Genomic DNA, 11,543 nt, shown 5'->3' on the forward strand with positions numbered 1-11,543 from the left:
GTAGAAACCTTCGATGGTGATTCTGCAAGTCAATTGTGTCAAGACTCGGAGCCTGGCGATGCTTCCCTGTTGTGATTATGCGCGCGTGCCGTGGTTGGTGTTCATCGGATATTGTTGCAGTCACGAACTACCTTAAATATGACTACCAGCCGCACCGAGTCTAAGATTTGTTGAATCATCTGATTAGCAGCTCTTACACTCATTTCATCACAATCATTAGACACTCTTGACACTCTTTTCGAATCCAACTTGATCCTTCTCCCTTTGTCAAAATGCAGACTTCTCTCTTTTTGGCCGCTGCCCTGGCTGCGGTTGTGCCCGCATTCGCCTATGAAGTCGGAACCGGCTCTTGCTGCACCGCTCAGCTCAAGGCTTGCCACGAGCAGGGTGCTGACGCTTGCATCTGGACCAACGCGGCCATTTGCGTCAACAACCCTAAGAACTCTGTTCCCATTGACGAGACTTGCAACGAGCAGTGCCCAACTGCATCTGTCAAGACTCCGGATGGATTCATCTACAAGTTCCAAAAGCATGCGTAGGTTTTCCTAGGACATTGGTGTCTGCCAAATATTAAGGTTCTTGGAACAAGGGCTAACAAGCTTCCAGCGCTCCCGCCGGCACCTGTGTTTGCAGTAACACTAACCCGAACGTTGGAAAGTACTGCTATGGGCGAAAGAGGGACCAGTTTTGATTGAATGAGAGGGCCTGAACTAAGACTTTGTAAACTCAAGATGGCACTATTGTTTTGGAACAATGAATAATGAGCTCAGACCACGAGGTCAATGTTGAAAACCCAGGAATGGTTCGAATTCGCCGTTTTGTGACCCCTGCCGATTTCCGTAGAAGTCTCTTGAAGAATTCTGAGTGTCGGAATTCCGGTCCAGTCTCACAACGCCTTGCTAAAAGCATCGACCAGAAGTGAAGCATTGCGATGACATAATCATACTACAAAAAGCTTGGGAAAACTTGGCCACGATCTGTCTTGTAAACGTGTCTCTGAAATGCGCCGATGATTTCCTCGATCTGAGGGTCTTGTGGTGGGAGGACGTGAGACATGATAAGACCACAGACGCCGTTGCTTCGATCAATGAACTATAGCTGACGGTCAGCAAGTGCAATCCAGAGAGACATGAAAAATATCTAACCCAAAATTGATTTGTTCCACCACCCCACGCCAAAGTCTTTTGACCCCGAGGGTACTGCGCCTCTGAGCGGCGACCGTCGATCAACATCCCTCCCAATCCCCAATCGTAGAGCTCACCGCGGTAGAAGTCGCCGATGGTCAATTTCCGACCTTCGAACCCCTTTTGAAGAGCTGCTCGACTCGGATCGGACAAGTTGCCCTGGAACATTAATTCCACAGAGTCGGGCTGGAGTACACGCCTATCATTGCTGAAGAGGGAGAACAAGAGTTGCATGTAGTCCCCTCCGCTGCAATAACCCCCATGACCTCCGAAACATTCCGTATCGACTCCCTGGTTCAAGAACAGGATTTCGGGGTGTACCTCAAGTCTCCCGGTATTTTCATTTCTTTCCGTGAGGCTAGCGACCTTGTGATGTCTCCCCTCAGCGTGTGGCCAGAAGGTGAAGCTAGATGCTCCCAGCGGTTCCCATACATGTAGTCTCAGGTAAGTTTCCAGCGACATCCTAGTAAGCTGCTCTACCAGCTTGCCCGCCCAATCAAGTCCGCATCCATACTCCCAGCCTTCCCCCGGTTCGAATAGGAGCGGGTCGTCAAAGCGATCTTCAATAGTAGACTCCAGAATTTCCGGGAGTCTTCCTTGGAGACTTCGAAGTCGTCTAAGGCTCTTATTTTGGAAGTAATAGCTAGTGCCGGCGGAATGAGTCAAGAGATGGCGGAGGGTGATCGGGTTGCGACGCTCATTAAGAATAGGTGAGCCGTCTGGACACCAGCCCGCCAGCACTTTCTGGCGGCCCAGAGCTGGGAGCATGGGGCTCACGTCGGTGTCTAGGGTAAGGAGCTTTTTATCTACCAGCTGCAGGACAGCGACTGTGGTTGGAAGCTTCGAGCAGGAAGCTAGCGTGAAGACTGTTTGTTTGTCGACGGGAGCTTGTTCAGGCCATGCTGGTGATGGACCTCCCAGGCATTCGGATACGATATCGGATCCTGTCTTTGTATTAACTGTGGTCCGTGGAGGAAAGAGCTGGTGGAGATTCTCTAACCATCAAGACGTTTGGCGAAGAGTACTGACGAAGAGAACACATCATCCTGCAAAGAATCACGCAGCAATTTCTCGAATGGTCTCATTTCAGACAAGACTAAATCCCAGATGTAGAAAGATTGATGAAAGAGGGCTGAGCGGTTTTTCACATTGACTATTCTCTCACGAAGATGGACCATTGTATTTCCGAAAAGGAGGGAAACTGGGACGCCCTAAACTCCCATTTACAACTCAATGTCACGATTTCAATGTGAGAAACTCCGAAAGGGTGCGCAAAAAAAGATCAGTTGGACTAGTGGATCTGGGTGAGTAGCTCTAGGTTCATCGGGACTGCCTCATTGAGCGGATCTGATCACGTACTAGTATGGAGTCCGGTGTTCACTATCACATAAGGAAAGGTATTACCTACCTAACTTGGATAAACGATCACTTGAGTGGGGGGCACCTGGTTTACCCGAGCTTTCCGCAATGAAGATTGTGGAATATGATATCTGAGGAAGAGAAAGTCAAATTGCAATACGAGGGTAGCTCTGCGGTGTTCGGATCGCCAATCTGCACCCGAAACGGGGCGTGTTAGCGTGGTTGAAAGGTGTGAGAAATGCCAGCAATGAAAGCCTCCCAAGCTCGTTTTCGCATCTGTGGGGGTCAGACCTTCAAAGTGGTCAACTCAAGTCTGTGATTACTGTTGAGCTATGATTGGGGGTCGTTTCAAAGGTCCTCCTCTGTGAGTCTTTGACCCTGTGAGCTTCCTTTGGAACGATTAACCGAGAGAAATTTAATAGGAATAGTATGACAATGTCAGCCATGGTCGTCATTTGCGATTTGAACTTCTTCAAGTTGATCTTCTTTACATGTCATTCCAAATGGAATTGTATGCGCCACTTCGAGAGTTATCTTTATGTTGAAAGAAAGAATTGAGGTGAGGTCAGAAAAACATCTATCAACTCAAAATTCGAGCAATACAATCTCATAATCACAAGTTGCCAACTGGCGATGAGAATCTGAGGTGACCCAAACACTCTAGAGATCCCAAGAGCTCATAGTAACCCGACACAAATCATTCTCAGACATAGATTGAAGAATAGAACTGGATCTATCTTACCTAGAGAATTACGTGGAGACTGGGTGTTTCCTTTGACGCTCATGGCACTGGCGCTGTGAAAGAGAGGCATCTTAAGGCTGGTGGGCTTCCAGATGGTGCCAGGTGTTCGACTGACCGCCAGGGGCTACCGCTTCCAACCCCACGCACGGCATCCCCTGTCGCCGAATGCCGAACTTTTCACTCCACCGCAGCAACCCGACGCCAAAAAATTTCCAGGCGCTTCCTCCAAAGTATTGTCGGAACTTTTTTTTTTTTAACTTCTTTCTAGGCTAAGATCCTCCGCAGTGCAAGATCTCGACGCAACCTGGACGAACGACAATGGCGACTCCCACAAAGGCTCCCGCGAAGGGATCGGGGAAGAAACAGCAGCCCAAGGTCATGAAGAGAGACTCGCGCCTCGAAAAGAGGAAGCAACAGCTGCAAACAATTGAGCAGCTCGAGAAAGCCGTAGCCGACTTTGTAAGTCTCTTTTTGCGCGCGCGCCCGCCACACCAAGCCCACGACATGGCCAACCTTTGGACCAAGACTAACCCAAGACTCTGCGTCTGCGCGAATAATAGGATCTCAAGAGCGAATACACCAACTTCTCCGATCTTCCCCTCTGCGAAACAACCCGAAAGGGCCTCGAAAAATCCCACTTCGAGACCCTCACCGACATCCAGTCCCGCGCCGTGCCCCTCGCCCTCAAGGGCAACGATATCCTCGGTGCCGCCAAGACGGGCAGCGGCAAGACCCTCGCCTTCATCATTCCCGTCCTTGAGAAGCTCTACCGCGCACAATGGACAGAGTTCGACGGCCTCGGCGCCCTCATCATCTCCCCGACCCGCGAGCTCGCCGCCCAAATCTTTGAGGTCCTCCGCAAGGTCGGCCGCTACCACAACTTCTCCGCCGGCCTCGTCATTGGTGGCAAGAGTCTGAAGGAGGAGGCCGAGCGTCTGTCAAAGATGAACATCCTCGTCTGCACGCCCGGTCGCATGCTGCAGCACCTCGACCAGACCGCCGGCTTCGACGTCGACAACCTACAGATCCTGGTGCTCGACGAGGCGGATCGCATCATGGACATGGGCTTCCAGCACGCCGTCGACGCGCTGGTAGACCACCTCCCCTCCACGAGACAGACCCTCCTCTTCAGTGCGACGCAGAGCAAGAAGATTTCCGACCTCGCGCGCCTGAGTCTCAAGGACCCCGAATACGTCGCCGTCCACGAGGAATCCACACCCAAGAACCTGCAACAGCACTACATCGTCACCCCCCTCCACGAGAAGCTCGACACCCTCTTCGGCTTCATCAAGGCTAACCTCAAGAGCAAGATCATCGTATTCTTCTCCTCAGGCAAGCAAGTCCGCTTCGCCTACGAAGGCATGCGGCACCTCCAACCCGGTGTCCCGCTTCTCCACCTCCTCGGCAAGCAGAAACAACTCCAGCGCATGGAGATCACAAAGCGCTTCGCCGACGCAAATGCATCAGTTCTCTTCGCCACCGACGTCGTCGCCCGCGGTGTCGATTTCCCCGCCGTCGACTGGGTCGTCCAGGTCGACTGTCCCGAAGACGTCGACACCTACATCCACCGCGTCGGACGTACCGCCCGTTACGAGCGCGACGGAAAGGCCGTCCTCTTCCTCGAGCCCAGCGAAGAGGCCGGCATGCTTAAGCGCCTCGAGCTGAAGAAGGTGCCCATCAACAAGATCACCGTCAAGGAGAGCAAGAAGAAGAGCATCAAGGACCAGCTCCAGAGCATGTGTTTCTCCAACCCGGACCTCAAGTACCTTGGCCAAAAGGCATTCATCAGTTACGTCCGCTCGATCTACCTGCAAAAGGACAAGGAAGTCTTCAAGTTCAACAAGCTCGACCTCGACGCCTTCGCCGCGAGTCTCGGACTCCCCGGTGCGCCGCAAATCAAGATGCGCAAGGGTGAAGATATCAAAAAGGTCAAGAACGCACCCCGCAAGGGCATGTCCTCCGACGAAGACGAGGAGGACTCCGACGACGCCGCAGGATCTAAGAAGCCCAAGAAGCCCGAGGTCAGGACAAAGTACGACCGCATGTTCGAGCGCACGAACCAGGACGTCCTCTCAGGCCACTACAACAAACTCGTAGCCAACGGCGACGAAGGCACTGGCGACACAACCGACCCCACCGCAGCAGCCACCGGAACCGCCGTCGCCGACGAAGAAGAAGACTTCCTCTCCGTAAAACGCGTCCTCGGCGACGCCGATCTCGACGCTGAATCCGCCCTCGCCCCCGGCGCAAAGCCAAAGGTACTATCCTACGGCGGCCAAGACTTCATCGTCGACTCCAAGCGCCGCGAAAAGGCCCTCCAGTCCAAGAAGAAGATGCTCAAGTTCAAGGGCCGCGGCGAGAAGCTCGTGTTCGACGAGGACGGCAACGCGCACCAGATTTACGAGCTGCAAAACGAGGACGATTTCGAGAGGGAAGGACCCGCGGAGGAGCTGCGGCAAAAGTTCGTCGCCGGCGAGGCGGCGCGCGTCAAGGAGGCTGATGTGGATGATAAGCTTACCGCCAAGGGACGGCGTAAGGAGAAGAGGCTTAAGAGGAAGCAGAGGGAGGCCGAGGAGCGCGGGGAGGTTGTTTCGAAGAGCGCCGAGGGACCGCAGGTCGCGGGTGGGGATGACGGTGATGAAGATCCGTTGGCGCTGTTGCGGTCGTTGCCGATTGCGGGTGAAGGTCGCGACGAGTACAGCGGCAGCGAGGACGAGAGGCCAAAGAAGAAGACCAAGAAGTGGTTCCAGGACGACTCTGACGAGGAGAGGGAGAAGAAGAAGAAGGCCAAGAAGGGCGGCAAGGTGCTCGAGATTGACCACGAGCCCGAGACGTTGGAGGACCTCGAGGCGCTGGCTTCGGGCTTGTTGAACTAAAAGATATATACCCCGTTGTGAGGATTGAACCAGAAGGACAAAAGTTGGCCTGCCATCTCAAAAGCACTTGATTATGTAGAGTACGGGCATCATTCTTCAGCAAAAATGTTTTAAAACGTTATGCATTAAATACCTTCTCTGTCTAAGGACTGCATCAAAAAGAAGCCCAAGGGGTATCGTCAACCCCCAACGCCAAGTGACCTTTTTTAACCCCTCGTTCCCTAAAAGCTTGAAAAACGTCGTGTCTTGCAAAAAGCCACCCATAAACCAGTGCCTTACTCTCAGATGTAGCAAGACCCAATCGTATAAACGCCGGATGTGCGACGACCAAAAGAATGTATCCTCCTCGCCCATGATTCGGTTCCCCCTCCTCAAGCCTCGCTCTCAACGCCGTAGAGACGCACTCTGTACAAGCAAGTATGGTCGGAACCATGGTTGCTGGTAACGTGGAGCACAATGTGATCCGTATAGGCTCCCAGGGAAAGCAGCTCTGAGCTGAGCTTATGTACGTGTGCTCCGTTGAGCGTGTCCTTACTTTCGTAAGTGAATTGACCAATCTTGACCCAACCATCCTCGAGTCTACTTCCTGGGAAGTGGGCTGCAGCAAAGTCGGCAACCCGGTTGCGTGTGTGGAGATCGGGGATGTATGCCAGAATGTCAATGTCTTTTGGCCTGGCGTCGGGGTTGAGCGTAGCCCCAGGTAGAATGTGCTCGACGACGAGATGCTGGGGGACAATCTCTCGACTGAGGATGTAGCCGATGCGGACACCGCCTTCTTTCCCGTCCCTGTCCACGACAGCCATGCCGCACCAGCAGTCCCCTTCGTCCTCCCAGCCAACCTGCGTTGCAGCCTTGGATTGGATATAAGGACTCCGCGATGTTGCTCTCTTATAACTCGGGGTGCCAGGTCTGGCATTGATGGGAGGCACATAATCCGGCGTCCCATCATCCCCTTCCACAATAGCACCACTGCCACGGGCCAAGTAGTTGACCTGATGGCGGAGTTCTTTGTCCCAAACCGCCCCAATCTGGCCTTGTGCAAGCGCTTCCAGTCCAGCATTCGCAATCGCCTGGCGGATCATGCCATCAACAATTGTTATCATTTCGGTCCGGGTGACGCCCTTTGGCGGACTCTTCTTCAAAATACCCTCAACTGAGTTGTTGATGTACTGCTCCAGCTTCTTCTGTAGTTCTTGCGCCTCAGCTTTGACCTCGTTCCGGTGGGTAGCGAACTCGCCCTTGAGATGGCGAATGAATTCATCGCGCGTCACCACGACGTCCTTGGTGTCCTTGTTCTTGAACTGGTCCTTAACAAACTTCTCAATCTTGGCCTCGAGGTCTTTGCCAATTTTGTCCGGAATGGACGTGCTGAACTGGGGTTCCAGTATTTTAGCGACCTTCTTGTTGTTGTTGACGAGCCACTTCTCCCAGGTCTTGTCAAACTTGGACTGTGAGATGTTCTCGACGTCCGTAGTAGATAGTCCCGGCGAAGGCGGCTCAGCAGCTTTTTGGTACACCGGGTCCTTCTGGAGTCTGCTCTTGATCGCCAGCCAGTTCTCATCGGAGATGAAGTGGTAGCCACCATGACCCCGGCTCAGCGTCAAAATTTCGGTATCGCTCTTCATGAGGTCACGCAGTGCGTGGTAAAATTCATCCCCCACGACGGGTCGTCCTTTCTTGTCCAACTTCATGTGTACAACCTTGGGCACAATCTCCATCAAGCGTGACAGCGACCCCTCGTGAAGTTTGCTGGCCGTCGTCAACTTGATGATTTCGTATTCATGGTTGCGTTGCTGGCGGATGTATTCTCTAGCGTCCTCATCGCCGAAGAGCGTTGCCGGCCGCGACATCCATAGTGGCACAAATTGCCCAAGGTTGTGTGAAAGGTCTGACAGACCGTACCATTGGATGCCGCCTAGTCCATTAGCCGGCGTCGAGTTCAGTCCTGTCAACGTGCCCCACGTTAAGAGTGAAAGAAGCAGAACGCCGAGCGAAGCCTTGAAGATCCAAGAGTTCAGGGAAAAGACAAGGCTGAGCAAGTCCACAAACGCGTCGGCGATCTTGAACAAGATCCAATTTGCCCACGAGAACTCGCTTAAGGGAACCTGTCGCGAAGTCGTGATTGAGTTCATGTGGCCGTCCGAGTCGGATTCAAAACCGTCATCTGTCTCAGGGCTATCCGGTCGAGGGACAGCGGACCATTCGTACACTGTGTTATAGACCCGTGGCCATGCCTGCAAACGTGCATTGCGCTCCTTTCGAAGGGCTTCTTGTTTCACTCTTTCCTGCAGATGCTCTTGTTGTATCCTTGCTCGCATTTCAGGAGTGAACATACCGGCCCGGGGCGGGGCCGATGCCTGTCGACCATCTCTGTTGCCAGGGAGGCCACTTGTACCAGAGAGCCTCGTTGAAGCGGTTCCGCCCGCTGTAGATGGTGGAGCATCTACTCTGATGGCTGGCGGATCATTGGCAGAGGAACGAGACGGTGCTGAGTTACCATTGACGGGTAGAGGTTTACCGAACAGGGGGGGAGGAGGTGCTGAATTTTGCTCTCCAGCCAGGGGCCCTCTCCGAGCAGGACTGAAGTTGATAGCCTGCATTGGCTTGCGAGGCGAAGAGTGGCGGGCTGAGACGTTAGGAGATTGATGATGGAGAGATGGCTCTTCGCTGACACGACTTGATAGACGTGTCGAGCTCGACCTTGCAGCAGGAGAAGGTGACACCGAAGCTTTGTTAGCTGCGAGCTGACGCGAGCTTGCTACTGACCCTGGTGGGTCTCTCTTAGCAGGAGACTGGTTGACAGGACGAGCAGGCGAAACCTGGTAAGGAGATTTACTGCTGCGCGGTCGAACTCGATCTGAAGGCGGTGTGCTTGGTGGACCCTGTTGAGGTGGACGGAAGGTACCTTGGGAGGGCAGCAAAGGCAGTAGCTCGGGAGGAGGCCTATCGGAAACCTTGGTGATCGGGGCTTGTATCACGCCTTGGTGAGTGACCGCCTGGTTCAAATTTCGGTTGAGATTGTGCCGGGGATCGCGTGCCAAGCGCCTCAATGGACTGAGAAGATTTATGCCTCTCGTCTCTTCCTTCGGCGGAGAGGGCTCCTCAGTCTCCTCTATGGACCGCATGCGACCACCACGCTCTGAAGAAATTGACTGCGACGGGGTCGAGCCAATATCGGCACCCCCAAAGAGTGAGCTTTCCTGGCCAAAGGTACGGACTGAGTCTGGGGTCGGAGTCGGCTCCGGAGGACCTCGTTGTTGAGCGAATTGAGAGCGAGACTGAGAATAAGGCTCTTCGGATATGGCTCGGGCGAAGACGGAATTCCAGCTTGCAGCAGGAAGGGATCGCCTAGCAGGTGTTAGACCTTGAGCAGGGTCTTCTGAGCTGGCTCTCCTGGCCATGGACTGTGAATAAGTTGAGAACTGCCCTCTCGGCGGTGCAGCTCCTGGCAAGAACTGCTGTGGTGGAACGAGAGCGCCTTGCTGGAATGAAGGAGGTTCGACAGAGGGAGCTGAGACGATGTTTAGCAAGGGAAGTGAGACCGCGACAAGGCAAGACCCAGTGTCGGGCACGTGGTAGCACTCACCAATTTTGGCTGGTGATTGTCGTCGCGGTGAGCGGCGGACGGGGGCCGCGTCTGGCGCTGCATCCCTTGATGGATCAGGGGATTCTGACGACTCTCGATAGGGACCGAAGTCTTGGTCGAAGTCCGGGTCAGGGTCAGGACTTGGTTGCACTCTGCGGGGCGGATTCGGCTTTGACGCTGGTTTGGGAGTTGGCGACTTTGTTTGCCTTGTGTGTCGAGAAGGATTCGGTTGCGGCTGTTTGCTGTTGCTGCTCTCACTACTGCTCGCACTGGCATCGTCATCATCGCTGTCGTTGCCATCATCCGGGTCATCCGGATCATCAGGATCGTCGCTGTCGTGAAGAGTTTCCTTGATAATGTCTTGCAGATTACGTTTTTGACCACGGCGAGTGTTTCGCAAAATCGTGGAAGGCGCAGATCCGTAAGATGTGTCGAGTCGTGATGCCAACGGAGGCAGCTCTCGACTGACGGCAGCACCCCCGGCCAGGGTGGACGGCGTCTCACCGTTATCGTCATGGACCCTTCGTTTGGGAGGCATCTTGGTGCAGTGTGACGGGCGAAAGACTGCGAAGGTGATGAGTATGAGTTGAAATGGTGGGTTGTGTATCAGAATGTGGTCACTCAACACCACGTAATAGTGAGATGAGACCGATCGTGTTGGGTTGGTGAAGATGAGGAGAGATACGGTGTATGAGGTGGAATAGAATGACAAGGCTAGGAGCGTAGTGGAAAATGTCGAAGTAGGAAGTGACGATGAGGCCAAACTCCCAGACGGCAAGCGCGAGAAGAAAGAACGTTGAAGGAAAGAAGCAACGGGGGAAGTAGACTGAATGAAAGATTGCAAAGACGCAACTCACATTATTATTGTCTGGGTAGACATGCGCTAAAGTTATCAACGAGTATCTGAAAAGCAGTTTGTCCTACGTCGAGGTCTCTTTTGTCTCATCAACAATAGCCGGCGCAATGAAGCATGAGATCTATGTTGAGCTACAAGGGAGGCGGCAACCAAAGGAAACCCTCGAGAAGAATTGGCGCGAGGTTGAAGGTCGTGAGTGAATGAGCCTTTGTGAAGGCTGCAGGGAGACGGTTACGGGAGCTTCGACTGGGAGAAGAATCCCAAAGTGAAGCTATTCCAAAGGGACAGGCCCGCCGGATCGGGAAGGGAGGGAGGCGGCTTGTCAACAAAGAGAGGAGGAGCGGTCCCTGGTCGCAACGACCATCTTTCCCAGGCACAAGTCGCGCCAAACCACGCGCGCGTCGGATCGTCGGTGTGGAGGACCAGATAGACGAGCTGGACGAAGGAATGCGACTGCCGTTGCGGTTTGAGCGGGTCAATGATATGTCGGTCGAGTAAAATGAGTTTTGCGACAGAGGTGATGCAAGATAAGGGATGCCCCGAGGGTTCGTTGAGTTTCTTTGTGCCGTCTTGAAGCGTTCACTTGAGGAGCTTCACACATACACACACCGGGCATGGGAATGTTTTCGCGACAGACAGCCGCCCACCGCCAACCGCCAGCCAGCACCCGGGGGGCGCAGAGAGAAAGCTCAGACCCTTGCAGCGTGTCCGTTGCCCGCGCACGCGCTGTGGTCCTCAGGAAGGTCCCCGCAACGGTGGTCGGCCAGTGCCACGCGCGGCCGAGTGGACCTTACATAAGCGAGAACCTTGCCAGTATTAGGTAAGCAATCGATGGTTGCGACCACGTGATGATATGATAAGATGAGCACTGATATCGATAAACCGGATAAGATTGTCCATCAGATAAGGCGTTCAACCTGAGGCTGAAAAAGCTCATTAA

General features: G+C 53.8%; 4 protein-coding genes across 4 annotated transcripts; 2 read left to right on the forward strand and 2 right to left on the reverse strand.

Annotated features, from left to right (window-relative positions):
- Positions 1 to 272: 272 nt before the first annotated feature.
- Positions 273 to 691, forward strand: BDP55DRAFT_732232 (uncharacterized protein; the record flags this gene model as incomplete). Its single annotated transcript, XM_060579922.1, has 2 exons — positions 273 to 535; positions 607 to 691. 2 exons carry the CDS (start codon positions 273 to 275, stop codon positions 689 to 691), a joined length of 348 nt encoding a protein of 115 aa, XP_060425365.1.
- Positions 692 to 752: 61 nt separating this feature from the next.
- On the reverse strand, positions 753 to 2,362 carry BDP55DRAFT_752771 (beta-lactamase/transpeptidase-like protein; the record flags this gene model as incomplete). The annotated part of the gene is made up of 3 exons (XM_060580674.1): positions 753 to 1,092; positions 1,146 to 2,143; positions 2,185 to 2,362. 3 exons carry the CDS (start codon positions 2,360 to 2,362, stop codon positions 946 to 948), a joined length of 1,323 nt encoding a protein of 440 aa, XP_060425366.1. The 3' UTR covers positions 753 to 945.
- A 1,180-nt stretch (positions 2,363 to 3,542) lies between these two features.
- On the forward strand, positions 3,543 to 6,280 carry BDP55DRAFT_675993 (DEAD/DEAH box helicase). The gene is made up of 2 exons (XM_060575778.1): positions 3,543 to 3,744; positions 3,846 to 6,280. The coding sequence occupies exons 1-2, from the start codon at positions 3,604 to 3,606 to the stop codon at positions 6,159 to 6,161; spliced, it is 2,457 nt and encodes an 818-aa protein (XP_060425367.1). The 5' UTR covers positions 3,543 to 3,603; the 3' UTR covers positions 6,162 to 6,280.
- A 252-nt stretch (positions 6,281 to 6,532) lies between these two features.
- Positions 6,533 to 10,285, reverse strand: BDP55DRAFT_732234 (uncharacterized protein; the record flags this gene model as incomplete). Its single annotated transcript, XM_060579923.1, has 2 exons — positions 6,533 to 9,672; positions 9,748 to 10,285. 2 exons carry the CDS (start codon positions 10,283 to 10,285, stop codon positions 6,533 to 6,535), a joined length of 3,678 nt encoding a protein of 1,225 aa, XP_060425368.1.
- Positions 10,286 to 11,543: the final 1,258 nt, after the last annotated feature.

This window comes from Colletotrichum godetiae (assembly GCF_030913485.1).
Source record: "Colletotrichum godetiae strain CBS 193.32 chromosome Unknown BDP55scaffold_47, whole genome shotgun sequence".
NCBI classification, from domain to species: Eukaryota; Fungi; Ascomycota; class Sordariomycetes; order Glomerellales; family Glomerellaceae; genus Colletotrichum; species Colletotrichum godetiae.

What these genes read in the sequence shown, in the direction of transcription:
- BDP55DRAFT_675993 (XM_060575778.1), top strand. Translation starts at nt 3,604, where the DNA reads ATGGCGACTCCCACAAAGGCTCCCGCGAAGGGATCGGGGAAGAAACAG. An exon ending in AGAAAGCCGTAGCCGACTTT is followed by an intron (nt 3,745 to 3,845) that starts GTAAGTCTCTTT and finishes CGCGAATAATAG; the next exon opens with GATCTCAAGAGCGAATACAC.